Source organism: Coregonus clupeaformis, chromosome 16 (assembly GCF_020615455.1).
Source record: "Coregonus clupeaformis isolate EN_2021a chromosome 16, ASM2061545v1, whole genome shotgun sequence".
Taxonomy (NCBI): domain Eukaryota; kingdom Metazoa; phylum Chordata; class Actinopteri; order Salmoniformes; family Salmonidae; genus Coregonus; species Coregonus clupeaformis.
This window is the reverse complement of record NC_059207.1, coordinates 40,131,102-40,154,330: the sequence shown is the minus strand read 5'-3', so window position 1 is coordinate 40,154,330 and position 23,229 is coordinate 40,131,102. Positions and strand designations below refer to the sequence as shown.

The following is a 23,229-nucleotide window of genomic DNA, read 5'->3' as shown; positions in this document are numbered from 1 at the left end:
AAAACGCCAAGGGGGATGAATACTTTTGCAAGGCACTGTACATACCTCCCTAGACCAAACACTATCGACCGCTCTGTTACCCGGTACACCAAACACTCTTATACCCCTCACCAACAATAGACACACCAATTTAAATTCTTAACACTTAACTGCCGACTGGAGGGGGTGGGTCTGACCTGAAATGGGTGTAATGCATAAGTAACATTTAGCCCAATAATTACATCAGTCAGAAGCTTATTAACGCAGTAAATTTTATTGAGAATTTACACTTTTGAACAACGGCCTTACAACAGTGCAATATACATATTTTACTTTAAAATAAAACAAGAGAAACAGAGAAAAAAATAAAATAAGTCATGACAAAGTCAAATGCCATGGACAGATACCATAGGGACGACAACTCCAAAGATTCAATCAACACATTCACTTGCATGGCATTAGCATTCCAATGTCTGTCTATGAAACTGTGGAATGCGGTCAGTGCTGTAGTGCATCAAGCAATAAAGTGGAAGTAGTGGGACAGTGGAGCATGGCTAACATGGTCAGAGGAATGGCCTAAGTCAGCTCAAACAAGCCCTAAACAACTGGTGCAAATAGTCCAAGTCATGTGCAGCAAAAAAGGGTAGAATAACCACCCTCATCTCAAAACAATATACTTTACTCGCATTCCCCACTGGAGTAGTGAAAGCCATACTCCTACCATTCCACTATCCATCCCCACCGCTGCATCGACCATGTGCACAATGGGACCATAACAGTTCTGTGGATGAAGCCATGATATCCAGATTGTATGATTGTACCACTGCTACTTGGTGTGGCCATTCAGTTAGTGTCTGAGCAAAGCATGGTGAAAAGGAGCAGAGTGTGCATGCACATCTTTTTCCAAAAAATGCTGGGAAATTGCACAGGAGGTGGCTAAATGGGAGATGTGTTGCAGACATGCTGGTAAAACAGAACCCAGGGAGTGCACATTGAATGTATGGCTCATTGGTAACATATACAGTTAGAACATTTCCCTTGCAATCCTTACTCACTCATCCATCAGTATTACACACTCAATCATTTGATCTTACGCTGAAGAGATAAGTTGAGGTAAAGGGAGGAAGAACAGGCTGATTAGTGTTTTCATGCGTTTAGGAGTGTAATTGAGATGGAGATAGATGTCCATTGTGATTAACCCTCCCCTTTTCCACCAGTAGAAACAGATATTCAGACATATGATAAAAGACACCGAACCCAAAGCATTCCTCTTTACCCATAATTTAAAAGGGACTGCATGAAGTCAACACAACAGATTCTCAGTTAGTTCACTGAGTGGACCAGAGGAACGGGCTTGGGGGCCTCTGCTGTAGAGATGCTTTAAATGCTCTCCATACAAGCCTAGCACTCTTTGACATGTTATGATTCATCTTTCAAATTAGCAACAATACAAATATAACATTTCATGATTACAGATACCATCTTTATTACTAACACATAATACAGCCTGGCTGACCATTAGTTCAGCAGTGTTTTGTTCTCTATGATCAATGACAAAAAATCAAATCAGAAATGTTATCCTATGGCAAAGGTTTTACCAACACCCATTCACTAACAGATACAGTTAACACATAGACTAACCTGAAAATTATATTTAAAAGAGAAAACTAAATAAAAATATGTCTTGTGGAGGTGCTATATGTCCTACAGCTTATTGAAGCACTTCCAGGTTAAGAGGCATGTGGTCCCACAAGTTAACCATTACTGAAATACAACCTGACAGGAGAGAATGGGATCCCCCCTTCCGTAGTCTTCCCTGTCATGTGAGAGGGTAAAGTGGCTTTATGCAAAGACCTCCCAGACACAGGAGGTGGAGAAGCTAGTAGTGACATGGACGCTCTGAGTAGTGGTTTCCCTTGCTCGTTTCATCCATAAGACCAAGGTTGTCTGAAAGAAGGCACCATGCACATGTATTTGAGCCAGGCAGGAAGAGAACAGAGAAAACAAACAAACAGATGACAAATTACAATGTCAGCAGCAGAATTCCCATCTTCTCAGGGTCAAAGGTTAAGGCTACTGTCTCCGATTCGCCACCAGATTCTCCAGTTAAGGCAACCTACAGAGGGAGGATGCAAACGGATACAAACCATCAGCATTTTAGGGTTACGTATTTGCAAAACAGACACTAGAATATTGTCTAATTATGAAAATGTGGTAAAATGTCAGGTTTATTGCATACAGCACAATCACCCTATGATAAAGAATGATTCACCATGAGGAACATTTGTGAGAAGAGAGCTCACCTGCTCATTCACACTTAGCTGTCATTTTCATACTGACTGAAGCGCTTCTTCGACTTCAGCTCTCTCAGCCACTGTGGTGAGGCCTCCTCACTAAGAAGAGACAGACAGACAAAGGGAGGCACAATCATTACAACTGGTAATGATTTCGGTCTGCTAAATGACTAAAATGTAAATCTTTCTGTTCCAACTATCAACAATCCCTGGTTTGGGTTATTAGATCCAGGCTGAACAGAGGGAAGAGACAGGGTCACTATTTTACCCATTTTCTTTCCCTCCGGAAGGGGGCAGCACACGGGACGCCCGGGGCAGGAAGGGGGATTTAGGAGAACGGGACAGCTGGGAGAGAGAAATGGCGGGTCCGTCTGTCTGATTGTCAGAGTCGCTTCTCTTCTTGAGCTGGGCCTGCCAAACAGAGGGGAAAACCACCAAGAAAACATATCAAAAACACATTTTTCAGAGCAGTATGAGTGACATTACACTCCTTGTCAACTCTTGGGGAGGCTCACCATGAGAGCGGAGGGGTCCATCCCAGGGAAGAGGGCGACTCTCTGGGGCTGGGAGGAGGCAGCAGCAGAGCGGGGGTCAGCGCCTCTCGCTTGCTCCTCAGAGTCTGAGTCCTCCTTCTTGGAAGACCCCACTTTGTCCTCTATAGAGGACAACACACACCTCTGAGTACATCATTTCACAAGCAAAACAAATAAGAGGTTATTCAGAAGTCTAACAGATCTTTGACCATCTAAGTCACATCTCCAGTCTAACTGGTCAAATCATGTCCACTCAATCCATACTAAAAGGTATTCGGCAGAACAAGGTACTGGATAGAGACATGGCCAAGCGGGTCTACATGAGAGCAGAGTCCAAGGCTGACCTGTGGAGTCTCGAGAGCGCCAGTCCTCAGTAGGTGTGGCCTGTCCCTCTGGGTTTACAGACAGAGCAGCAGTCTGACGAGCCACCCTGGAGGGGCGCGAACGTGGCCCCCGCATCTTACTCAACTGCACCCTGGAGCGCAGAGCACTGGAGTCCAGTAGGATGGTGGAGGCCTGGAGAGAGGGAGAAACACATAAACACAAACAAAGCAAATCTGTGGAAACAAAGCAATTCTGACTGCTACACTGATATGTCCTTTTAAAAAGGTGAAGTCAGTCTTACCTCAGGGAAAGGGAGTGGTTGTATGTTGGGCTGGGCCGAGGGGGAGAAGCCGTCTGGAGTGTCAAGGTCGCTGGGCGGGGTGTGGGCATCTTCCTCTGGCGTGTAGAGTGGAGTGGGTTTCCTAGGGGACTGACTGAGGTGGCTGTCTGAGGTGGGCGTGGCAGGAGTCAGGCTACAGGAAGGACAGACAGGAACAAACACAGGACTAGTACTTTAGGCTATCTTCCTAAAACTACACTACAGTCTGTTATATGCATGCATTGGCAATGAGAGAACAATGTGACAGGTACTGTGTCTACTAGCTCTGTGAACGAGTAATATTCTCCTGTTTGGGTTTACTGTAGGAGCATCAGATTTCACAGAGGATGTATGTGCATGACGACAATGGATGACCGGGCAGACTCATGCTTCACTTTCTTTTTTCACAATGAGGGACGCAAACAGTGGGGAGTCACATACTGTACACAACCATACTAGCTGGTGATTCATTTGAATTATATTAAAATGACCCACTGTCTATTAACAGTTCATTATATTGTATCTTTATCTGAAACTCTACTACAGCATACAGTCATTTCTACTAAACATTATCCAGATTTTCCACCTGTGTTGAGTTTGTTGCTGTGATACCATCTCCTGGCCACAGGAGGTCAGTGATAGATCGTCCTGCTGAGAGAGGCCATTTTGAGTGCTGGAGTAAACCAGATTTCAGTGAGCTGCTGCTCCTTGACCACAATGTGTCAGGAGTGCTGAGATTCTACTGTATCTGTACAGTAAGTACCTATAGACACCATAGTATCTGTTGATTTATTTCAATCTCAGTAACTGTGTCTCTGACTTGGAGGAGATGCTTGTGGGTGTTGTAGGTCCCGTGTAACTCAGTTGGTAGAGCATGGCATTTGCAACACCAGGGTTGTGGGTTTGATTCCCACGGGGGGCCAGTATGAAAAAGTATGTACTCACTAACTGTAAGTCGCTCTGGATAAGAGCGTCTGCTAAATGACTAAAATGTAAATGTATGTTGTAAGGTTGAGATGATTATTATTAGCCATAATGGTAGGACAACAGAGAATTAGTGCCTCGGGTTAACTCTCTACCCTGCCCTATCTAGAAGGCTGGATCTAACGCGGCTCCGTGACTTTGTCCTAAGGTCAATGCTGCTCCAGGAGAAGACATGATAGAGTACATCTCTCCCTTTAGCTGCATCCATTCGATACTACTTATCGATCCAGGGGGTGTTAAATTGGAGATCAAACGGTTGAGAATTGTATATTTAGAGGGAGAAGTAAATCAGCAGGATTTGGGACTGGGTGGCATTCAGTACTAGGGATGTCGAGATGTCTTGATATCAGGGTACAGCCTCAGGGGAAATGAGTAATCATATTGAGGAATGAGGATCAGCATATTTAGTAACCAATTTAGTAACAAGTCAGTCAAAAACATGAGCACATCCTGTTTAACAGGTGTTGGTCCAGCCCACAGCAGCCACACCTGTGATGGGTTGTGGGTGTGTATATTCACCTATCGTCAGTGTGCAGTCCTGTCTCCCAGGTCCCGTACTGGCTGTCCGTCTCATGGACCAGTGTGTCCATGTCCCTCCCCTCCTCCTCACCATCCACACTCTGCTTCAACTGCTCCTGAGAGAGAGATGGAGAAAATGACAAGTCAGTGAAAAAGGAGTAGAGTGTATACAGTGCATTTGGAAAGTAATCAGACCCCTTCCCTTTTCCACTTTGTTACGTTAAAGCCTTATTCTGAAATGGATAAAATGATTTTTCCCCCTTGTCAATCTACACAAAATACTCCATAATGACAAAGCGAAAATAGGTTTTGAAATTATTGCAAATGTATTACAAATACAAAAACAGAAATACCTTATTTACATAAGTATTCAGACCCTATGCTATGAGACTCGAAATTGAGCTCAGGTGCATCCTGTTTCCATTGATCATCCTTGAGATATTTCTACAATTTGATTGGAGTCCACCTGTGGTAAATTCAATTGATTGGACATGATTTGGAAAGGCACACACCTGTCTATATAAGGTCCCACAGTTGACAGTGCATGTCAGAGCAAAAACCAAGCCATGAGGTCAAAGGAATTGTCCTTCGAGCTCCGAGACAGGATTGTGTCGAGGCACAGATCTAGGGAAGGGTACCAAAAAAATTTCTGCAGCATTGAAGGTCCCTAAGAACACAGTGGCCTCCATCATTCTTAAATGGAAGAAGTTTGGAACCACCAAGACTCTTCCTAGAGCTGGCCGCCCGGCCAAACAGGTGTGCCAAACTTGTAGCGTCATACCCAAGAAGAGTTGAGGCTGTAATCGCTGCCAAAGGTGCTTCAACAAAGTACTGAGTAAAGGGTCTGAATACTTATGTAAATGTGATATTTCCGTTTTTATTTGTAATACATTTGCAAAAATGTATAAAAACCTGTTTTTGCTTTGTCATTATGGGGTAGTGTGTGTAGATTGATGAGGGGAAAAAAACAATTTAATAAATTTTAGAATAAGGCTGTAACGTAACAAAATGTGGAAAAAGTCAAGGGGTCTGAACACTTTCCGAATGCACTGTATGTGCCATTGGAGTATCCCTCGGAGGTCAGAGAGAACACATTCCAATATGACAGAACTGGATTAATCTCCACCAGCCTGAATCAAACTATCAAGGCATCTTATTGGCTCTCGGTTCAATCCATCACCACGCCTGTGGAGTGAAGCTCCGCCCAGCCTCCAGTAACAGAAAGTTGGCCAGTTGAGAGAGAAAGAGAGAGTGGTGCTGGTCCTGATAGCCCTGTATTGTGTGGCTATGGCCAGCAGTTGGTGAGAAGGATAATGAGAGGTAATGGGATGAGCTCTCAGGGACAGAGACTGGTGAGCCACTGTGTGTTTGCAGTCTACTGGACCGTGGCTCTTTTAATGAGGCTTCTACAGAGGGCACACTGTCCTAAAACCACACACTCACTACTCCTGTGCATGCACTCAAGCCTGTGTAAGTACACACACACACAGTATAGAAATAGAGAAATGTTGCTGAACTTACATGATCTCTACTGACTTCCTTGACAGTGCTATACAGACGCACTGCTACACCACAACACCATGTCTAAAGAGAATGATTGAGGGAAATGTAATAGGTGTTTGTTTGGTTTGTGTGTGCACTGTGCAAGGGAGTGAGAGCAGGGCCGGAGGGAGGGAGAGAGAGAGAACAACAGTACAGGATGTCATTCATCATCAATGCCCTTCCTGACAGGAAGAAAGAAGGCCAGGGAGAACAGTGAGAAACTCCCTCCATCTGAGAAAGCATTTGTACCAAATGTACACTAGCTCCTCCTATCCAGGCTTTACAGCGCTAAAAAAGTATCTAAACACCACAGCACAGGAACCTAGGCTTGTTTTCAAATCCACACTGATCTCTGTGCCAAATCTGGCTTCAGATAACATGCATTAGAGTTACAACTATTGGTTTGAACATGCTGGTGGTCACATGACTAATGCCTCAGGCTAACAGGTGGGCTGGGCTCTGAGTCAATTAAACAGGCATGCTAATCGAGCTACATGCGTAGGCCTTTCAAACAGATGAGGTTGGGTCAGTGTTATGGTACAGCTACGTTTATCGACGTGATGGTTACTGAGAAACACAGGAGTAACAATAGCAACACAGTGAAGACACAGTGAAGAGACCAACAAGGTGCAGTAAGATATGAAAGCATAAGTGTTGCCTTCTAAAATCCTCTGTCATTTCTTGTCAGAGGCAGGAATGATTTCTGATATGTCAAAAGACAGTCATATAGAGAAATAGACGTCTCAGACTTCTTAATCCCTCCATAATATCATGAATTTCAGCCCTAAGGTTTAGTACAACAAATTCACAGGACTAAGCATGTACGATTCAATAAGCAAACCTCTTGTAATCTAAATTCCTTGAACATGTACCATACACAGTGTACGTGGTTGAACTTTAGCACGCCCAAACCTACCCTCACTTAGCGTTTGCCGCTCCTGAGGCTACCCGGTTACCTGCCAACCAAACAATAGCAACAAGACAGAGAGGGTTAAGAAATAACATAGGCTGACTATTAGTGCTGCTTAAAGACCATGTGAGGGTGTAGGCTCTGCTATCAACAATGCCCTCTGGATACTAGGGAGGAGCAGGCCTGCAAGGCACCTTATCTGGCCAATAGATTTATTTCTTGCTGTGAATCAGAGCCGTAGTGAAGTAGACTTTTCCTTAATAACATTAGCCTTGGCCAGCCCCCTCTACTAAGATACCCCCTCTGTGGACAGGAAGGGTGTGTCAAGGGAAATGACAGAACAATGAGCGGATGAATGGCAGGAGGGAGGAGAGAAAGGGAGATTGACAATCTGACACATGGTTGAGGAAGTGGAGGAGCCGAGGCCTTGGAAAGTTAGACCTGTCAGACATCACGGCTCTGAACAACAGCCTGCTATTATGACACCATCACCATCACATTTCTGAAAATGTTTACCGTAAAGGCCCTTCCTCTTATTTTAATCCAATATGCCTACTTTGGGTTGAGATGCTGAAAACACACGCTAGGCCTATCACGTTACTGTATAAAGGCATAGTCAGTTTAAGTTGGATATGATTTCTATTAATCCACTTCCTTACTGCAAAACAAGAATGAATATCCGCCCTGAATAACAGCCAGTCAGTCACACAGCTCTATGAATGAGGAAGTGCTGTGCAGCTCTAAGACATTTAACATATGGTCCTACTGCCTAGAAGCAGACAACATATAGCAGGCCGGTTAGTTAGTGCAGGTACAATGACCCCAACACAAACACTACAGAACAAACATCACACCGCCCCCAGTACGCCCCAGCACCTCCCTCCTGTTCTAACCCCTCTAGGTGGAGTCTTCCTCACTAGGAATGTTTAACAGTAAACACATTCATCATGGAGTGGACTGGTCAATGACGACACCGCAGCTATCCTAATATGACTACAGATCCCATGAGCACCAATCCCCTGTCAACAACAGAGCAGCACTCCAGCCACGTCACATAGCTACCAAAACACTGACCTATGATGGAGAACTGAAAAGAACATTGACATTGACATACAGTGGGGAGAACAAGTATTTGATAACCTGCAAAATCGGCAGTGTTTCCTACTTACAAAGCATGTAGAGGTCTGTAATTTTTATCATAGGTACACTTCAACTGTGAGAGACGGAATCTAAAACAAAAATCCAGAAATTCACATTTTATGATTTTTAAGTAATTAATTTGCATTTTATTGCATGACATAAGTATTTGATACATCAGAAAAGCAGAACTTAATATTTGGCACAGAAACCTTTGTTTGCAATTACAGAGATCATACGTTTCCTGTAGGTCTTGACCAGGTTTGCACACACTGCAGCAGGGATTTTGGCCCACTCCTCCATACAGACCTTCAGGTTTCGGGGCTGTCGCTGGGCAATACGGACTTTCAGCTCCCTCCAAAGATTTTCTATTAGGTTCAGGTCTGGAGACTGGCTAGGCCACTCCAGGACCTTGAGATGCTTCTTACGGAGCCACTCCTTAGTTGCCCTGGCTGTGTGTTTCGGGTCGTTGTCATGCTGGAATACCCAGCCACGACCCATCTTCAATGCTCTTACTGAGGGAAGGAGGATGTTGGCCAAGATCACACGATACATGGCCCTATCCATTCTCCCCTCAATAACGTGCAGTCGTCCTGTCCCCTTTGCAGAAAAGCATCCCCAAAGAATGATGTTTCCACCTCCATGCTTCACGGTTGGGATGGTGTTCTTGGGGTTGTACTCATCCTTCTTCTTCCTCCAAACACAGCGAGTGGAGTTTAGACCAAAAAGCTCTATTTTTGTCTCATCAGACCACATGACCTTCTCCCATTCCTCCTCTGGATCATCCAGATGGTCATTGGCAAACTTCAGACGGGCCTGGACATGCGCTGGCTTGAGCAGGGGGACCTTGCGTGCGCTGCAGGATTTTAATCCATGACGCCGTAGTGTGTTACTAATGGTTTTCTTTGAGACTGTGGTCCCAGCTCTCTTCAGGTCATTGACCAGGTCCTGCCGTGTAGTTCTGGGCTGATCCCTCACCTTCCTCATGATCATTGATGCCCCACGAGGTGAGATCTTGCATGGAGCCCCAGACCGAGGGTGATTGACCGTCATCTTGAACTTCTTCCATTTTCTAATAATTGCGCCAACAGTTGTTGCCTTCTCACCAAGCTGCTTGCCTATTGTCCTGTAGCCCATCCCAGCCTTGTGCAGGTCTACAATTTTATCCCTGATGTCCTTACACAGCTCTCTGGTCTTGGCCATTGTGGAGAGGTTGGAGTCTGTTTGATTGAGTGTGTGGACAGGTGTCTTTTATACAGGTAACGAGTTCAAACAGGTGCAGTTAATACAGGTAATGAGTGGAGAACAGGAGGGCTTCTTAAAGAAAAACTAACAGGTCTGTGACAGCCGGAATTCTTACTGGTTGGTAGGTGATCAAATACTTATGTCATGCAATAAAATGCAAATTAATTACTTAAAAATCATACAATGTGATTTTCTGGATTTTTGTTGTAGATTCCGTCTCTCATAGTTGAAGTGTACCTATGATAAAAATTACAGACCTCTACATGCTTTGTAAGTAGGGAAACCTGCAAAATCGGCAGTGTATCAAATACTTGTTCTCCCCACTGTAAGTGTAATGTACAGACAAGGGGCTCAGCAATGTACAAGTGTTTGCTAAGAATGCAGAACAGAATGTAATTAAAACCTGACTGACTCGGCTTAAGAACTTAAGACCAGTGGGCCTGGCTGATACAGGCTGCAGGGTGGAGGACTGGGTCCAGAGGGAGAGGTGGTGGGTTCAGGTCAGCTGAGTCAGCCTGAGGGAGACCAGGGCATCTGGATGATCCACCAGCTGGCTCTCAGGTACTGTACGGACAACCAACACAGGCTCTAGCTAAAAACAGGACACACGTACACACAAACCAGACCGAGAGAGTGAATCAGTAAAGGGCTGCTGTGTCTGTGTGGGGTTTTGTTCTTTCTTTGTATTCAGACATGAGTCCAGGTGTGTGGACTTTCTGGGCATTAGGTACCGTGGAGGGGAAAAACCCAGCAGTACTGCAGTCCTTGAGGACTGGAGTTGTGCATGTGCAGTTTTGTGTACAATCCATCCCAGCACCCCCATCCCTGTGGTCCTTTCAGTGAGTAGACCACCCCCCCCCCAACCTCCTCTCATCCTCTCTACCGCTCCATTATCTGGCTGGCCCCTGTCCACCTCTTTCTCCCCACATCTCACTGGCCTCAGTTCTCTGACCATTCATCACATCTCACCATTCAAGCAAATCTGCAAATCTAGTAAAAACTGCAATCAAACCGTTTCCAGACTAACAGTTCAAATAACACATTTCCTCATCATCATCTCACACCCAAACTTCATTGTCTAATAAAAGATAGCCCCCCCCAACTGACCTACAATGGGTGTCACTACACAACTACTGCAACTAAATGGGATCCATAGCTATATAGCCTATATCCATACATGGATTCCAGCACTGTTGTTGACTGCTCTATACACAGACTAGATTAAACCAGACCATAGTTTAGGAGGGAGGGACAGGGGGCGAGAAACCCAACTCCAGCCCACAGTAAGCTATGACCTGAGGAGCCAATGACACTGCTTCTGCAGTGGGAGCTATGGTGCACACACAGACAAAGGTCAGTGTTATTTCAAAGATGGTATGAGAGACATAGGGCGAGAGAGAGGACACAGAAGCAGAGGGGGGTGAGCACTGAGCAGCGAAGAAAAGCAGAACAGTCAGGAACTATCAGGATCAGAGAGAGAGAATTCACATGGCAACACAAATACAGACATAAAACACACAAGTAGAGAAGGCCTTGACAAGTTTGAGGTGCATGGAATGGGCAGTGAGTGATGGAAGGACAGTTGGTGGTGAGAAGGATTGATGCGGGGGAGTGTGTCAAATTGTGTGTGTGTCTTACAGCAGTGGGGGTGTTGGGGGTGCTGGTCCCAGGACGCCTGCGTAGGGACAGGCGCTGCTGGCTGCGCAGAGAGAACCTACGGAAAGAATCCCGGCTGCGAGAGGCTAGAGAACGTAACGAGTTGGCCCTCTTGAAGCCCCCGGGGCTGTCCTCGGCCCCCCTGCCCCCACGTTCCACTGCACTGGACACCAAGCTGAGTGCCCCCTGCAGGGAGCGGCGTACGTTCCCCATCCACCCAGACACCTGGGACTGGGCCACCGACAGCTTGTCCCCCAGGTACTCCATCTCAGATCAGAACACTAAAAGACCAACTTCACAGAATGAAGTCCGGACAAAGCGCTCAGTCAGGCTGTGGTCCAGATTACTATAGGTTACTGAGTCCAGTAGCAGTCCAGTGTGATACCGTGGTCGAGGGTGAGCCCTTGAGCCAGGTAGTGATCCAGGTCCAGAGCTGGTGTCCTGGATACTGTTGAGTTGCGTAGCTAGGTCAATGCTGCAGTAGCTGGGCTGTTTGTAAAGGATAGCACAGCCAGTCAGATGCCCTAGTGTCTCTGTCCAGCTTCACTGTCCCTTAGTGCTTTTCAGTGAGCCTCTGTGCTGTCCATTCCCACTGGAGCCATCATGACTCCATTTCAGTCCATCATCAGCAGCGAGGGGCCCAGGATCTGGGGCTAAGTTGAACTATATTTTAAGCTTTCTGTTGTTCTGCAAGATGCCTATTTCCATACACAGTTATACAGAAGGGCAAGACCGTAGCGGGAACCCAAAAGGGTTACGGCTGTTTTACAGACAACCCCAGCTGGTAGAGACTCAGGTGTGACGATGTGATCACAGCAGATATACTGCTGCACCGTCTGTAAACGGGTTCTTCAGCCACATACTGATGATCACACCAAGTAGCAGCAATAAATCCACAGACGTAGAAGTGCAATGCAATGTCACAACATAGCTTATCTGTTCTGATTCTCACGCCCCTCACACATCAAACCTGACAGTGGGATTCTGAAGCTGTCGCTCTGACACGTCCGGAATCACAGAGGAACACAATTCATAAAATCTACCTCTCCATAGTGCCCACGCTGCGGTCGTCTTCCTGGTGGAAAACTTTACAGGAAGAACAGAACAGCTGGTGTCAGGCAGGAGGAAGAGCTGTACTGATTCCTATTCCCTCGGAGTACACAGCATACCAACAGCAGAGCAGCACCGTGGATATAGAAGCACAAACAGGAGAGGAGATTGTGATGCTAAGGTCAAATCCATGAGAGACAAAGTAAGACCAGTGCACTCTCCTTCCCTCCCTCTTCCCCTGCAGGTACAGGCAGATAGAGAAATGCGTCAGTCTCCTGCTCCCAGTCCCCAGCGCTACAGGACTCACGCTCAAGGAGAAACTGAGCGAACGAAGTGAGGGAGGGGAGAGAGAGGAGGCAGGGAGCGAGGGAGAAGTGGAGAGAGGGAGGGCCCTGATTTGCAGTGCAGGAGGGGAGGGCGATATATGTTCTGCGGTGCTCCGTCTCTCCTGCCTGTTTCTGCTTGCAGCACGCAAGAGAGAATTCTCACAGGCAGTCAGCACAGGGCGGAGGGGGTAGAAAGCAAACATAGGAAGGATGGGGGGTTGACAGTGATAGAAACTAAGAGACATAGTTCAAGTTCATGGGTGGATGTTTATGTTGTTGAGCCTATACCTTCAAATAGATGGAGAAAATGCATGCCTGAAAGAAAGAGAGGGAGCAAAAGAGAGCGAGGAGGAGTGGAGGAGACAGGTGTGGCTGTTTTCAAGAGCTGGGGTTGTGGTTGTCAGCAGCACAGTGAGCTCATGGCTAAAGGGAGGAATCACGACAGAGTTTGCCTAACAAATGTCTCCCTGACTCATGTAAACTGCATGTCAGGTCACAGAACTCTCCTTTCCCCTTTCAGTCCTCCACCGTTCATCTCACTGAGTTAAGACACTCAGTAAGACAACCGAGCACCACAGATTTATTCTCAAACAGAACCCCCCCTCAGAACAAACTGGGGCAGAGGCTGATGACTGCTGCTCTGAGCTGCTCACAAGTGCCCCCTGGTGGGCTTCTGGAGAATAGTTCTGAGGAACAACATTCTAAAAGCAAACAAACCATCTCCCTCCAGGAACCATCCTATAGCTGGAAATCACAGTTCTCTCCACAAACACAGACTCAAGTTTCATCAACACCAACTGACTATGGAGATAACCGTTTTACTACAGAAAAAAAAAAACTGTCTGCTTTAACAACTGTTCAACAAGAAATGACAGCCCTCAAGTCACCTCTAAACAGAGTCCACAAAGGGATGTAAGCCTAATGACTTAATAATATGCCATTTAGCAGACGCTTTTATCCAAAGCGACTTACAGTCATGCGTGCATACAATTTTTTTTGTGTATGGGTGGTCCCGGGGATCGAACCCACTACCTTGGCGTTACAAGCGCTGTGCTCTACCAGCTGAGCTACAGAGGACCACAGACTTCAGTTGTATCCGTCTCGTCTGTCCTCTCACTGGCTTCCCTGCTCTGATGAATGATCTCCCATCACAGCCAGTGTAGATGCCTTAGACAGCACGACAGCTCGTGTAGTATACCATGTCTCTGAGCCTGGCGACCATCTCTCCGTCTTTACCTCTCCCCTCGCTAACCATGATATTAGTAATGATGTGATCATACCAGTGTGATCTCATGAGATAGACATACATTTCCCATAGTGCGCACTCACTAGGCCCAACCTCCACACTGATACAGAAAAACACTATCATCACAACAGCAAGCGACAGAGTCATTGACACATGTTGATACTCACGTAATAAGGAATTCCCCTCAACCACGCCCACAAATTGGGGGAAAACATTATTTCCCATTGACCCCCAGTGTAAAAGAGCCAACTTCGTTGTTGATTTAACCATGTAAAAGATCCCGACCTACGGTTCGCCATGCACACACATAGGGAAATAGAGCTTGCGAGAAGAGCCCTGTGGCTTCAGGCTATTCGGCGTGGGAGACTGGGAAATTATGGAGACCCAGTATCTAAATAGGCTACACATAGCTATGTGTGTGGAAAACTTGTCATTACAGGTAAGACATTTAACTCGTTTAGTATAGTCTGTTTGTATAGTCTGTTTGTGTTGTTGGTCTTAGATAGCTTAATGTTCTGGTTGGTAGCCGTTACATCAATAACTCATTCTATTTCACACCTGTGTCTCCAGTTGCTCTACAAACAATTAAAAACTAGAATCCCTGCGGTAATTGCAGCACCACTCAGGCCTTCATATTGTATTTCACACCATAGACCAGCAGGAGGTGACAGACACACAAATAGAAACATCATGGAGTAACACAGAGGCCTCATTGGAGAGGGAGGGCTCATTGGGGGAGGGGGGCAGCCCATTCTCTAATAATGTAATGAATGTATTGTATGCTTATAAACATTTCACTTTCAGCCATTTACACTTGGGCAGATGGACATGGTTATCCATGCAAACGTGTAGCCCACATTTGCTTTGTCTCTGAATGGAATCTGCTTTGTAGCACAGGCTGATATGTAGGCTAATTACATGGTGCATGGGTCTCTGCAGTGTACCAGTGGTAAGGAGGAGCAAACACTAAAGTATTAGACAGGTGCTTGAATAAAAGGAATGTCAATATCACTATGGGAAATGTCACCGCAGAGCCTTTCTTCAGCTATGCAAACAGAAAGCTGTCAAAATGAGCAGCACATGTACTTATTAACTATTTGACTAATAACAAACCTGAATTACAGGCCTGAAAATATCATTTAATTTCTCTGCTTTGTGCGGTAAAAGGAGGTGGAGAGATGAGTGAGACCATGCTTTTCACATTACTCATCAACTCATTACTTCCAGTGCTCCGCACAGCACTCAACTCTCCCAGTGAACTAACTGCATTCCTACTCCACCCTACTTTAACTCATACAACCAAATCTTCTAATTAAGTCATTTACAAGCATTTACTTTTTTTTCCCTCTTCTGTGAGAATTAGCTCAAAAGTATAAACAGTGATGAAAAAGAATTGAGGGGCTTCAATTGTTACCATGATGAAGCAGTGTAATTTCACTGTAGTAGAAGCTCATTTCTGAAACGGATCCAACTTTGAGTCAGAAATGAGGTGATTGTGTGTGTATGGAAACAGAGCATCATGACTCACCCAGCTCTGTCGGTCCCTCTCTCTATGTGCACTCCTACTCCTCATCCTAGACAGGGTCCCCTCCATAGCACTCTCAGACGGGGCTGATCTACGGGACACACTGCGGGACCTCATCCGGTTCAGCTCCTAAGAAAGAAAGCGAATGTTTGCTGTTACGGAACAGTTTACTAGCCTGCTAATATCGATACGCTCGCTAAGTCTAGGGGTTTTAGGCCTGGTTAACTGGTCTGTAACCTGATTTAAGGTGTTCACTATGTGAGAAATCAGCGTATGAGGACCGTGTTGTATGTACATGTATCCAGGAGACAGCAACCTTACCTTAGGTCTAGCTCAGTCTTAACACCTCCTCGGCTAGCCCAAGCAGATTATTGTTCATTCAAAATGGTGACCGAAATACATATATACAAAAATAAACAAAAATGGACAAAACTAAGGATTCAACCCAAAACCAAAGGCCACCAAGAAAGAAAAACCTGCATCCTCCCGGTTCTGCAAGCTTGCACCCTAATCATCTTTCGATTGCCTCCACCTGTGGGCTTAATAAGGCTTGGCATAGCACCTGCCCCTGAGCCGGTTGGTGCTGCCACCTGGGAAAGGAGTGTGGAAGTGTATCCTGGTAGTGTACTGCCTAACTGTGTGTCAACACTAAACTACCCCCCATAATCATAACATTACACAAAAGCACTTGTACTGGTTGAATTAATTGAATCTATAAATGCTACTGACTCACATAGCCTATGTCTCTCTATATGATACTGTTTCTTACCTGGGAGCCCTGAGATCTCCTCTGTCCTCTGGCCTCTACCCTGTGCCCCTGGGGCTCTGAGTCCTGGGGGAACCAGGTCTGCTCCATGGGGGACCCAGAGCTGTGGGGCTCTCTCCTGGGGAAGGATGGTTCACTGGGCATACCAGACCAGCGTCTCTCTGGGACCAGGATTGGGGCCGTGGCCCTGTCCTCCAGCCTGTGGAGGAGCTGCTCCAGGCTGGGTTTATTGGCAGGCTTCCTGGGTGGTTCTGGTCCAGCCATGGGCCTATCCACTGATTCCTCGTTGATGCCTAGCCTCTGCTCCCACAGCTCCTGCTGAGAGGGGGCCCGCACTGTACTGGGTTTCCCCACTGTGCCCTCGGGAGCCATCCTATGGCCACCTTCCCTTTCTGGAGAGTGGGGGTGGGATCTCGCCACACTACTTGGGTCTGAGCCCTGGATGCCAGCGACAGGGAACACCTCTCGAGTGGACAAGGGTTGTGTCTCGGTCTGGGACCTGAATGAGTCTATGTCCAGGATGCCAGGTCTGTAGTGGTCGTCTGCCCAGGGAGAGGGCTGCTTCCATCGGACACCAGGTGAGTGGGGACTGCCTCTGGAGTGCTGGTCACCCAGAGACACAGAGTCTAGATCCAGCACTTTAGGTCTGAGAGGTAAGGAGTCCAGCGCCCCCCTCTCCTGGTTCTCTCTCCTCTGCCTCTCCATGATTCTCGGTCTGTCTTCCTCCTGTTGTCTGGCTACCGGTCTCATCTTCTCCTGCTCCTCTCTCTCCATCTTCTCCCTCAGTCTCTGCTTTCCAAGCTCATGAAGCCGTTGTCTCTCTCTCTCATTCTGCTTCTGTTTTTCTAAGTCAAACAGTTGTCTTCTCTCCATCTCCTTTATTCTCTCCAGTTCTTCTACCCTCTGTCTCTCCCTCTCTGACTCCCTTTTTCTCTCCCTCTGGTTTTCCAATTCCTGTCTTTCAAAGTCCAACTGTTTCTGTCTCTGCCTCTCCAACTCTCTCTGTTTTTGTCTTTCCAGATCGCGCTGCCTCTCTCTCTCCAACTCTCGCAGTTTCTCCCTCTCCAACTCTCTCTGTTTTTGTCTTTCCTGATCGCGCTGCCTCTCTCTCTCTAACTCTCGCAGTCTTTCCCTCTCCAACTCTCTCAGTCTCTCTTCCTCCTGTTGTATGGCTTGCTGTCTCATCTTCTCCTGCTCCTCTCTCTCCATCTTCTCCCTCAGTCTCTGTTTTTCTAACTCAAACAGTTGTCTTCTTTCCATTTCCTTGAATCTCTCCAACTCTTCAGTCCTCTCCTTCTCCAACTCTAACTGTCTCTGCCTCTCCTTTTCAAACTCTTTCTGTCTCTCCAGCTCACACCGTCTCTCCCTCTCCTGCTCTCTTTGTCTCTCCCTCTCTATCTCCAACTCTCTCTCTATCTCTCTCTCCCTCTCCCTCTCCAACTCTCTCTGTCTCTCTGTCTCCAACTCTCTCTCCCTCTCCATCTCTCTCTCCAACTCTCTCTGGCTCTCCCTCTGCAGCTCTTGCCGTCGCTGTCTTTCCAGCTCTCTTTGTCTCTCGCTCAGTCTCTCGTTCTCCAACTCATTTTGTCTCTCTCTTTCTAAATCTCTCTGCTTCTCCTTCTCTCTCTTTCTTGCATATTCTAACGGTTTCTGTCTCTCCATTTCCAGCTGTGTCTGTTTCTCCCTCTCAAACTCCTTTCTCTCCCTCTGCCGTTCTTTCTCCCTCTCCAATTCTCTTACTTTCTCAAGGTCTACTTGTTTCTGTTTTTCTATTTCCATCTCCTCCATCCATGTCTGTCTGTCCCATGCCGTTCCTCTCTCCCTTTCCTGTGTTTGCTTCCGCTCCATCAGTTCTTCTTCTTGGGAGCTTTTTCCAAAAGCTTCATCTAGAGAGGGGTTCCTTCGTACTTGCAAGACCTTCCCTTGAGAGCCCCATTGTCCAGACTTCAAAGAGAAATCGTCAAAGGGAACTTCCATGTCCCCTCTCTCTGTTTCCTCGTCCCCATAGGATACGGCTTCCTGGATCTGACCAGTCAGAGCAAAGTAGGTGGCCCTGGGTTTGGGTGGCTGCTCATCTGCCTCCAGCATTTTCAACCGCTTCGGTGCTGCCACTTCCTCTCTCTCCCTCTCCTGCTCTCTCGGCTTCTCTCTGTCTACATCCATTTTCATCCTCCTCTCCGCTTCCCTCTGCCTGTCTTTCTCATCCTCCTTTCTCTCCCTCTCCATTTGCCTTCCTTTCTCTACCTCTGCGTCCCTATCCATCTCAGCGGTATTCCACTTCTGCAGAGCTCCAACCCTCAGGTAGCGTGGTACCTGTTCCTGTTGAGAGGCTGGTGCTCCCCTCTGAGCCAAACTGAGGACTCCTTGGACCTGAGCATGTCTCTCCTCCACTGGCTCGGCCCTGGATGGCCTATTCCCCACAGAACGCCTGGAACGGAGGGTCATGGCCTTGTCCTCCAGCTGAGCCGAAGGAACACTCTCACTAACAGCTCTCCTCTCTCCCACCGCCTGCACAGTGTCAAACGAGTGCTCTACAAGAAGCGGACTGGAGGGAGACACAGGCTCACGGTAGGTGGCGGTGACCAGGCTGCCATCGTTCTCCCCATCCCCCATATTGAGGGACACACTTCTCTTGGGACAGCCCTTTGTGGCACTCTGTGCCCTGTCCTCCTCCATCACCAGCACTCTGTGTCTCTCCACCACATTCTCAAACAGGGCTGCACGCACCATCTGCGCCCCACTGCTGGGGCAGCTCTCCATCCATCGCCCTGCCTCAGTCAGTACAGCTGAGGAGTCAGAGGAGGTCTGGGTGGGCTGCTCTTGTATGCCTCTGATGTCCTCATCCACCTTTTTTTGGTCACTGAAGCTGAAAACTGAGTCCTCCACCTAAAAATAAGTAATTTAATGAGTTTGGTTACATTAAGTCAGACAGGCTGGGCACTTTCTGCAATAGTTCTTATGAGCACTGCCTTGACAAGTTGTACGTCATCTTAAATCAAGCTTTCTTTCTTCAATATTTATTAACTAGTTATTCATTTACTTATGAGTGCTCATGTCAATAAACCTAACTATGGATAATTGGTCAATAAACCTAACAATAAACCAAATTGGATAATGCACCAATTTGTGAGTCGCTCTGGATAAGAGCATCTGCTAAATGACGTAAATGTGCCCTTGAGCAAGGCACTTAACCCTAATTGCTCCTGTAAGTCGCTCTGGATAAGAGCGTCTGCTAAATGACTAAAATGTAAATGTAGATGTAAATGATAAGAAATTGATAAGGGGACGATTTTCTAACCTTTAGCTTAAAGTCAAAATCATCTGCCATTTTCTTTCAAGAAATTCATTTAAACAGATACACTTAGCTGGTCTATAATACAAGATATGGGAATGATATGGGATTCTGTTTGAACAAATAGTCTAATTTGTTGTAAGCATTATATCATGACAGAGAAAAGGAGAGGGTGATACAAAGTGAAGTGATTGAGTGAGGCAACTGTGTCTGGGCAGAAAGGGGATCCCACTCCTCTTTGTTGGGGCCGTAAAAGTGGGTGTGGTGCAGATGTGGTAATAAAAGCCTCTCCGTGTTGACCTTTTCCCAGTGCTTCTCTCTCAGCATGTTTCATAACCAACACACAGAGAACCAACAGAGATGAGCAATGCCCCAGATTAGGTTTCACAGTTCTTTGTACCTCTGTGGCAGTGGCGTTCCTTTTCTCTTCCATGCCCCGTTCCCATAAGGAAAGCAAAGACTGATTCAGAGAAAACGTTTTGTGCCCAGGTTGTTTGAGAGATGAAATGCAAATCAGAACTATGATCAAGTCATTTTTTGGGGGCTTACAGTGGCAAACACAGAAACTACTATATCAATACATTACATTTTCACAAATCTAAACTATAAAAAAAAATAAAGGAAAATACTGTATTCACAAAGCTTTAACTAAGTTAACACCATCTTCAAATGTTGCTAATCAAACAAACAGTGACCGTAAAACAAGACAAGATGGGACACATACAGTCCAAGCACTCACCAATCCCCCAGTGTTGTGACAGATCATTTAACAGGCTGATTCAATTGATCTATCAACATTGATCTATCAACGTAGTGCGTTCGATCCCCGGGACCACCCATACGTAAAAATGTATGCGTACATGACTGTAAGTCGCTTTGGATAAAAGCGTCTGCTAAATGGCATATTATTATTATTATTATTATCATCATCTTTGGTAATTTGCTACTTAACTCAAATTGGATGGGCATTAGTAAATTGCTGGAATGGCTCTCATTCTGTTTTTACAGCAAAACAGACAACTTTATTTTGTGTCACTAGCTAAATTTCCTTCCAATTGGCGACAGATTTTCATGCATATATTCTAAAATCTGCATAAAAACAATGCGCATTTCCCACGAGATATGCATTTCCATCAAATTGCCTTGTTGCGGATAAAAGGCTGTGCGTGATGACGTAGTGCACATAAAAATAACTTTTGTAGTTAAATTCCCACAAAAATTACAAGTTAAAAGGGTTTCCATCGCATTTTCAACTCCACTGATGGTTTTGTCACAACAACAGAAAACTGTTGCGTTATATAGTGTATGTGCCCACTCTGGTATTGTCACGTGCGTCCTGGCCAACAGATCGCATATACAGTGCAGGTATAGCCTACATTATGAAATTATAATGGACAAAACAGCGAGATTATTTTTATTTCTCAAACGGCAGCCAAGCATCAAAAGGTAAAAGGCCAAATAGGGGGTGCTTATATTTGTCCTGTTTCACATATGTACAAGTGTGTAACCTGTACACGTGTGGTGTGAAATAGAAATGTTTTTTTTTGCATATCCCACTGACACCCTCGGAGAGCGGGGTCACGGCCAGGGTCAGCCATTATTGACGGCGATCCTGTAGCAATTAGGGTTAAGTGCCTTGCTCAAGGGCAGATCAACAGATTTTTCACCTATTCAGGAATTCGAACTAGCAACCTTCGGTTACTGGCCCAAATCTTAAACCGCTAGGCTACCTGCCACCTATCATGTCATCAGAATAAGACCCTTGATATTTATTTGAAAGGAGCAACAAGCTCATCACTTTGCACTTTCACCACCCTGTGAAGCCTAATAAACTGTGTGGTTTCCCGAGTCGTAGTGGGAGGACCATACAACATGCCATCACGTGACTCCAAGTTTACTTCGATATGATGGTTATTATATCAATATTTGCAGATAAAAACATTTGCGCCGCCATTTCTGGCATAATTAATTGTACAGACACAAAAAGACCCCACCTTGTCTAGCATATTTTGTTTTGTCGACATTGGTCAAGTTTACCGACAACTTAGCTGTTTCCATCAGGCGCGTCGTGACATTTTCTATCCAACATGTATTTTACTCTCATAAAAAGGTTGGATGAAAAACTGGTTACTGAAGACCAGAGATTTTAAATCAAATTGGCATTTGGGAAAACAGTGTCACTGTTCGTCCCAACACCTTTGTTATTGTTTTGAGGTGAGCGTCTGGCAGCGTGGTAAAATAAACTGCAGTACATATTCTGCTGTTCTATCACAAAAAAACAGTGTTTGTTGTTTGCAGTAACTTAATTGTTATTGTAATATCCCAAACGGACGTGGCAGTTTCACCAATTAAGGATTCAAGCTTGAACTGTTACCTCATTGCTTGCCTATTATAGACAGTAGTGTTTCAACTGGATTTGCCTGGTAGGCACAGGAGTTTGAAAAATTCTCACAGGGCTCACTGCAATCCTACACCAAACCACCTACACCAGATTAACCTAAGCAGATCCCAGAACCTCTCTTACCCTCCTTTGAAGATCAGTGTCACTCTCATGGCAGTCTGTCGCCTCATTGGGGGAGGGACTGCTGAGGTCTGTGGACCTCTCAGAGCCAAACCTGATGAAGAGAAACATACATATCACACAAGACAGGACAGGACAGGTCATGCCAATGGGAGAGCCATAAAAGGACTGACAGACTGAGTGTGGTGAGGAGCTCCTACCTTTTGGTCAGGTCAGGGGGCAGAGGGCGGGACTTAAACGGTGGTCTAACAGCAGGGGTCTGGGCTGGTGGTGTAACAGTATCTTCAGTAAGCTTCCTGATTCGCTGTTTAACAGCACCCAGTGATACATCTGCCTCTAGGATTGGCTGTACTGGACAGTGAGGCTCTGGTCTTTGGGCAGCAACACGGAGAGGAACCACAGGAGAGGAAGAGGAAGAATCAAGCAAGAGACTGATCCGTCTCTTGATGCTGCCTCCACCCTTCCCTTCATCCTGATCATCCTCTTTCTCTTCCTCTGTTTTCTTCTCGCTCCCTCGTGCTAAGGCTGAGGGCTTGCTGTCTGGGGCTGGTGGTGTAACAGTGGTCCTCTCTGCTCCTTTCTCCTTCTCTCTCCTCCGTAGCGGTTCTGCTGGAGTGTTTTCCTTGCTGTCTGTCTTGGCAGGTCGGCCGTGGTGCAGCGACAGGCCAATGGACTCAAACTTGGAGGTGAGGTCGGCTGAGAGGGGCCGTCTCACTGCCCAGCGAGCAGCTGGGGTGGGCAGCTCAGCCTGAGTGGGAGAGGGCAGGAAGATGGCTGACACAGGTCTGGGCCTGGAGCCTCTAGACTGGGGTCGGAGTTGGACTCTGACCTTTGGCCCTTCATCCCCCTTCCTCTCTTCCTCATCTTGCCCTATCTGACTGAGGAAGCCCATAGACTTGGCTCTGGTCATAGAGGCTCCCCCAGCTCTGATACTGGATGCTGTTTTGTTCCTTTCCTTCTCCTGTTTGGTGGATCCGGACCATTCTGCTGAAGGCGGTTTCTTAGGGCCTCGTGAGTGGGAAAAGCCTGCCACTGCTGGCTTCTGACGCCGCACCGGTTGG

The 23,229-nt window shown here is 46.3% G+C and overlaps 1 protein-coding gene across 2 annotated transcripts; it reads right to left on the bottom strand.

Moving 5' to 3' along the window:
- Positions 1-233: 233 nt before the first annotated feature.
- LOC121584747 (uncharacterized protein KIAA1671) lies at positions 234-16,043 on the bottom strand. Of its 2 annotated transcripts, XM_041900832.2 has the most exons (9): positions 15,911-16,043; positions 15,593-15,718; positions 4,953-5,068; positions 3,432-3,603; positions 3,151-3,322; positions 2,789-2,928; positions 2,542-2,684; positions 2,283-2,372; positions 234-2,095 (listed from the first exon to the last, which is right to left on the bottom strand). In XM_041900832.2, exons 2-8 carry the CDS (start codon positions 15,704-15,706, stop codon positions 2,297-2,299), a joined length of 933 nt encoding a protein of 310 aa, XP_041756766.1. In that variant the 5' UTR covers positions 15,707-15,718; positions 15,911-16,043; the 3' UTR covers positions 234-2,095; positions 2,283-2,296. The 2 variants fall into 2 exon arrangements, with proteins under 2 accessions (XP_041756766.1, XP_041756765.1); XM_041900831.2 differs by lacking the exons at positions 15,593-15,718; positions 15,911-16,043 and adding an exon at positions 11,425-12,909.
- Positions 16,044-23,229: the final 7,186 nt, after the last annotated feature.

Coding starts and splice junctions, on each gene's coding strand:
- LOC121584747 (XM_041900831.2), bottom strand. CDS start 11,709: ATGGAGTACCTGGGGGACAAGCTGTCGGTGGCCCAGTCCCAGGTGTCT. Junction 3,604..4,952: donor GGACTGCACACTGACGATAG/GTGAATATACAC, acceptor TCCTTCCTGTAG/CCTGACTCCTGCCACGCCCA. Junction 2,373..2,541: donor TCCGGAGGGAAAGAAAATGG/GTAAAATAGTGA, acceptor GTCTCTTCTTAG/TGAGGAGGCCTCACCACAGT.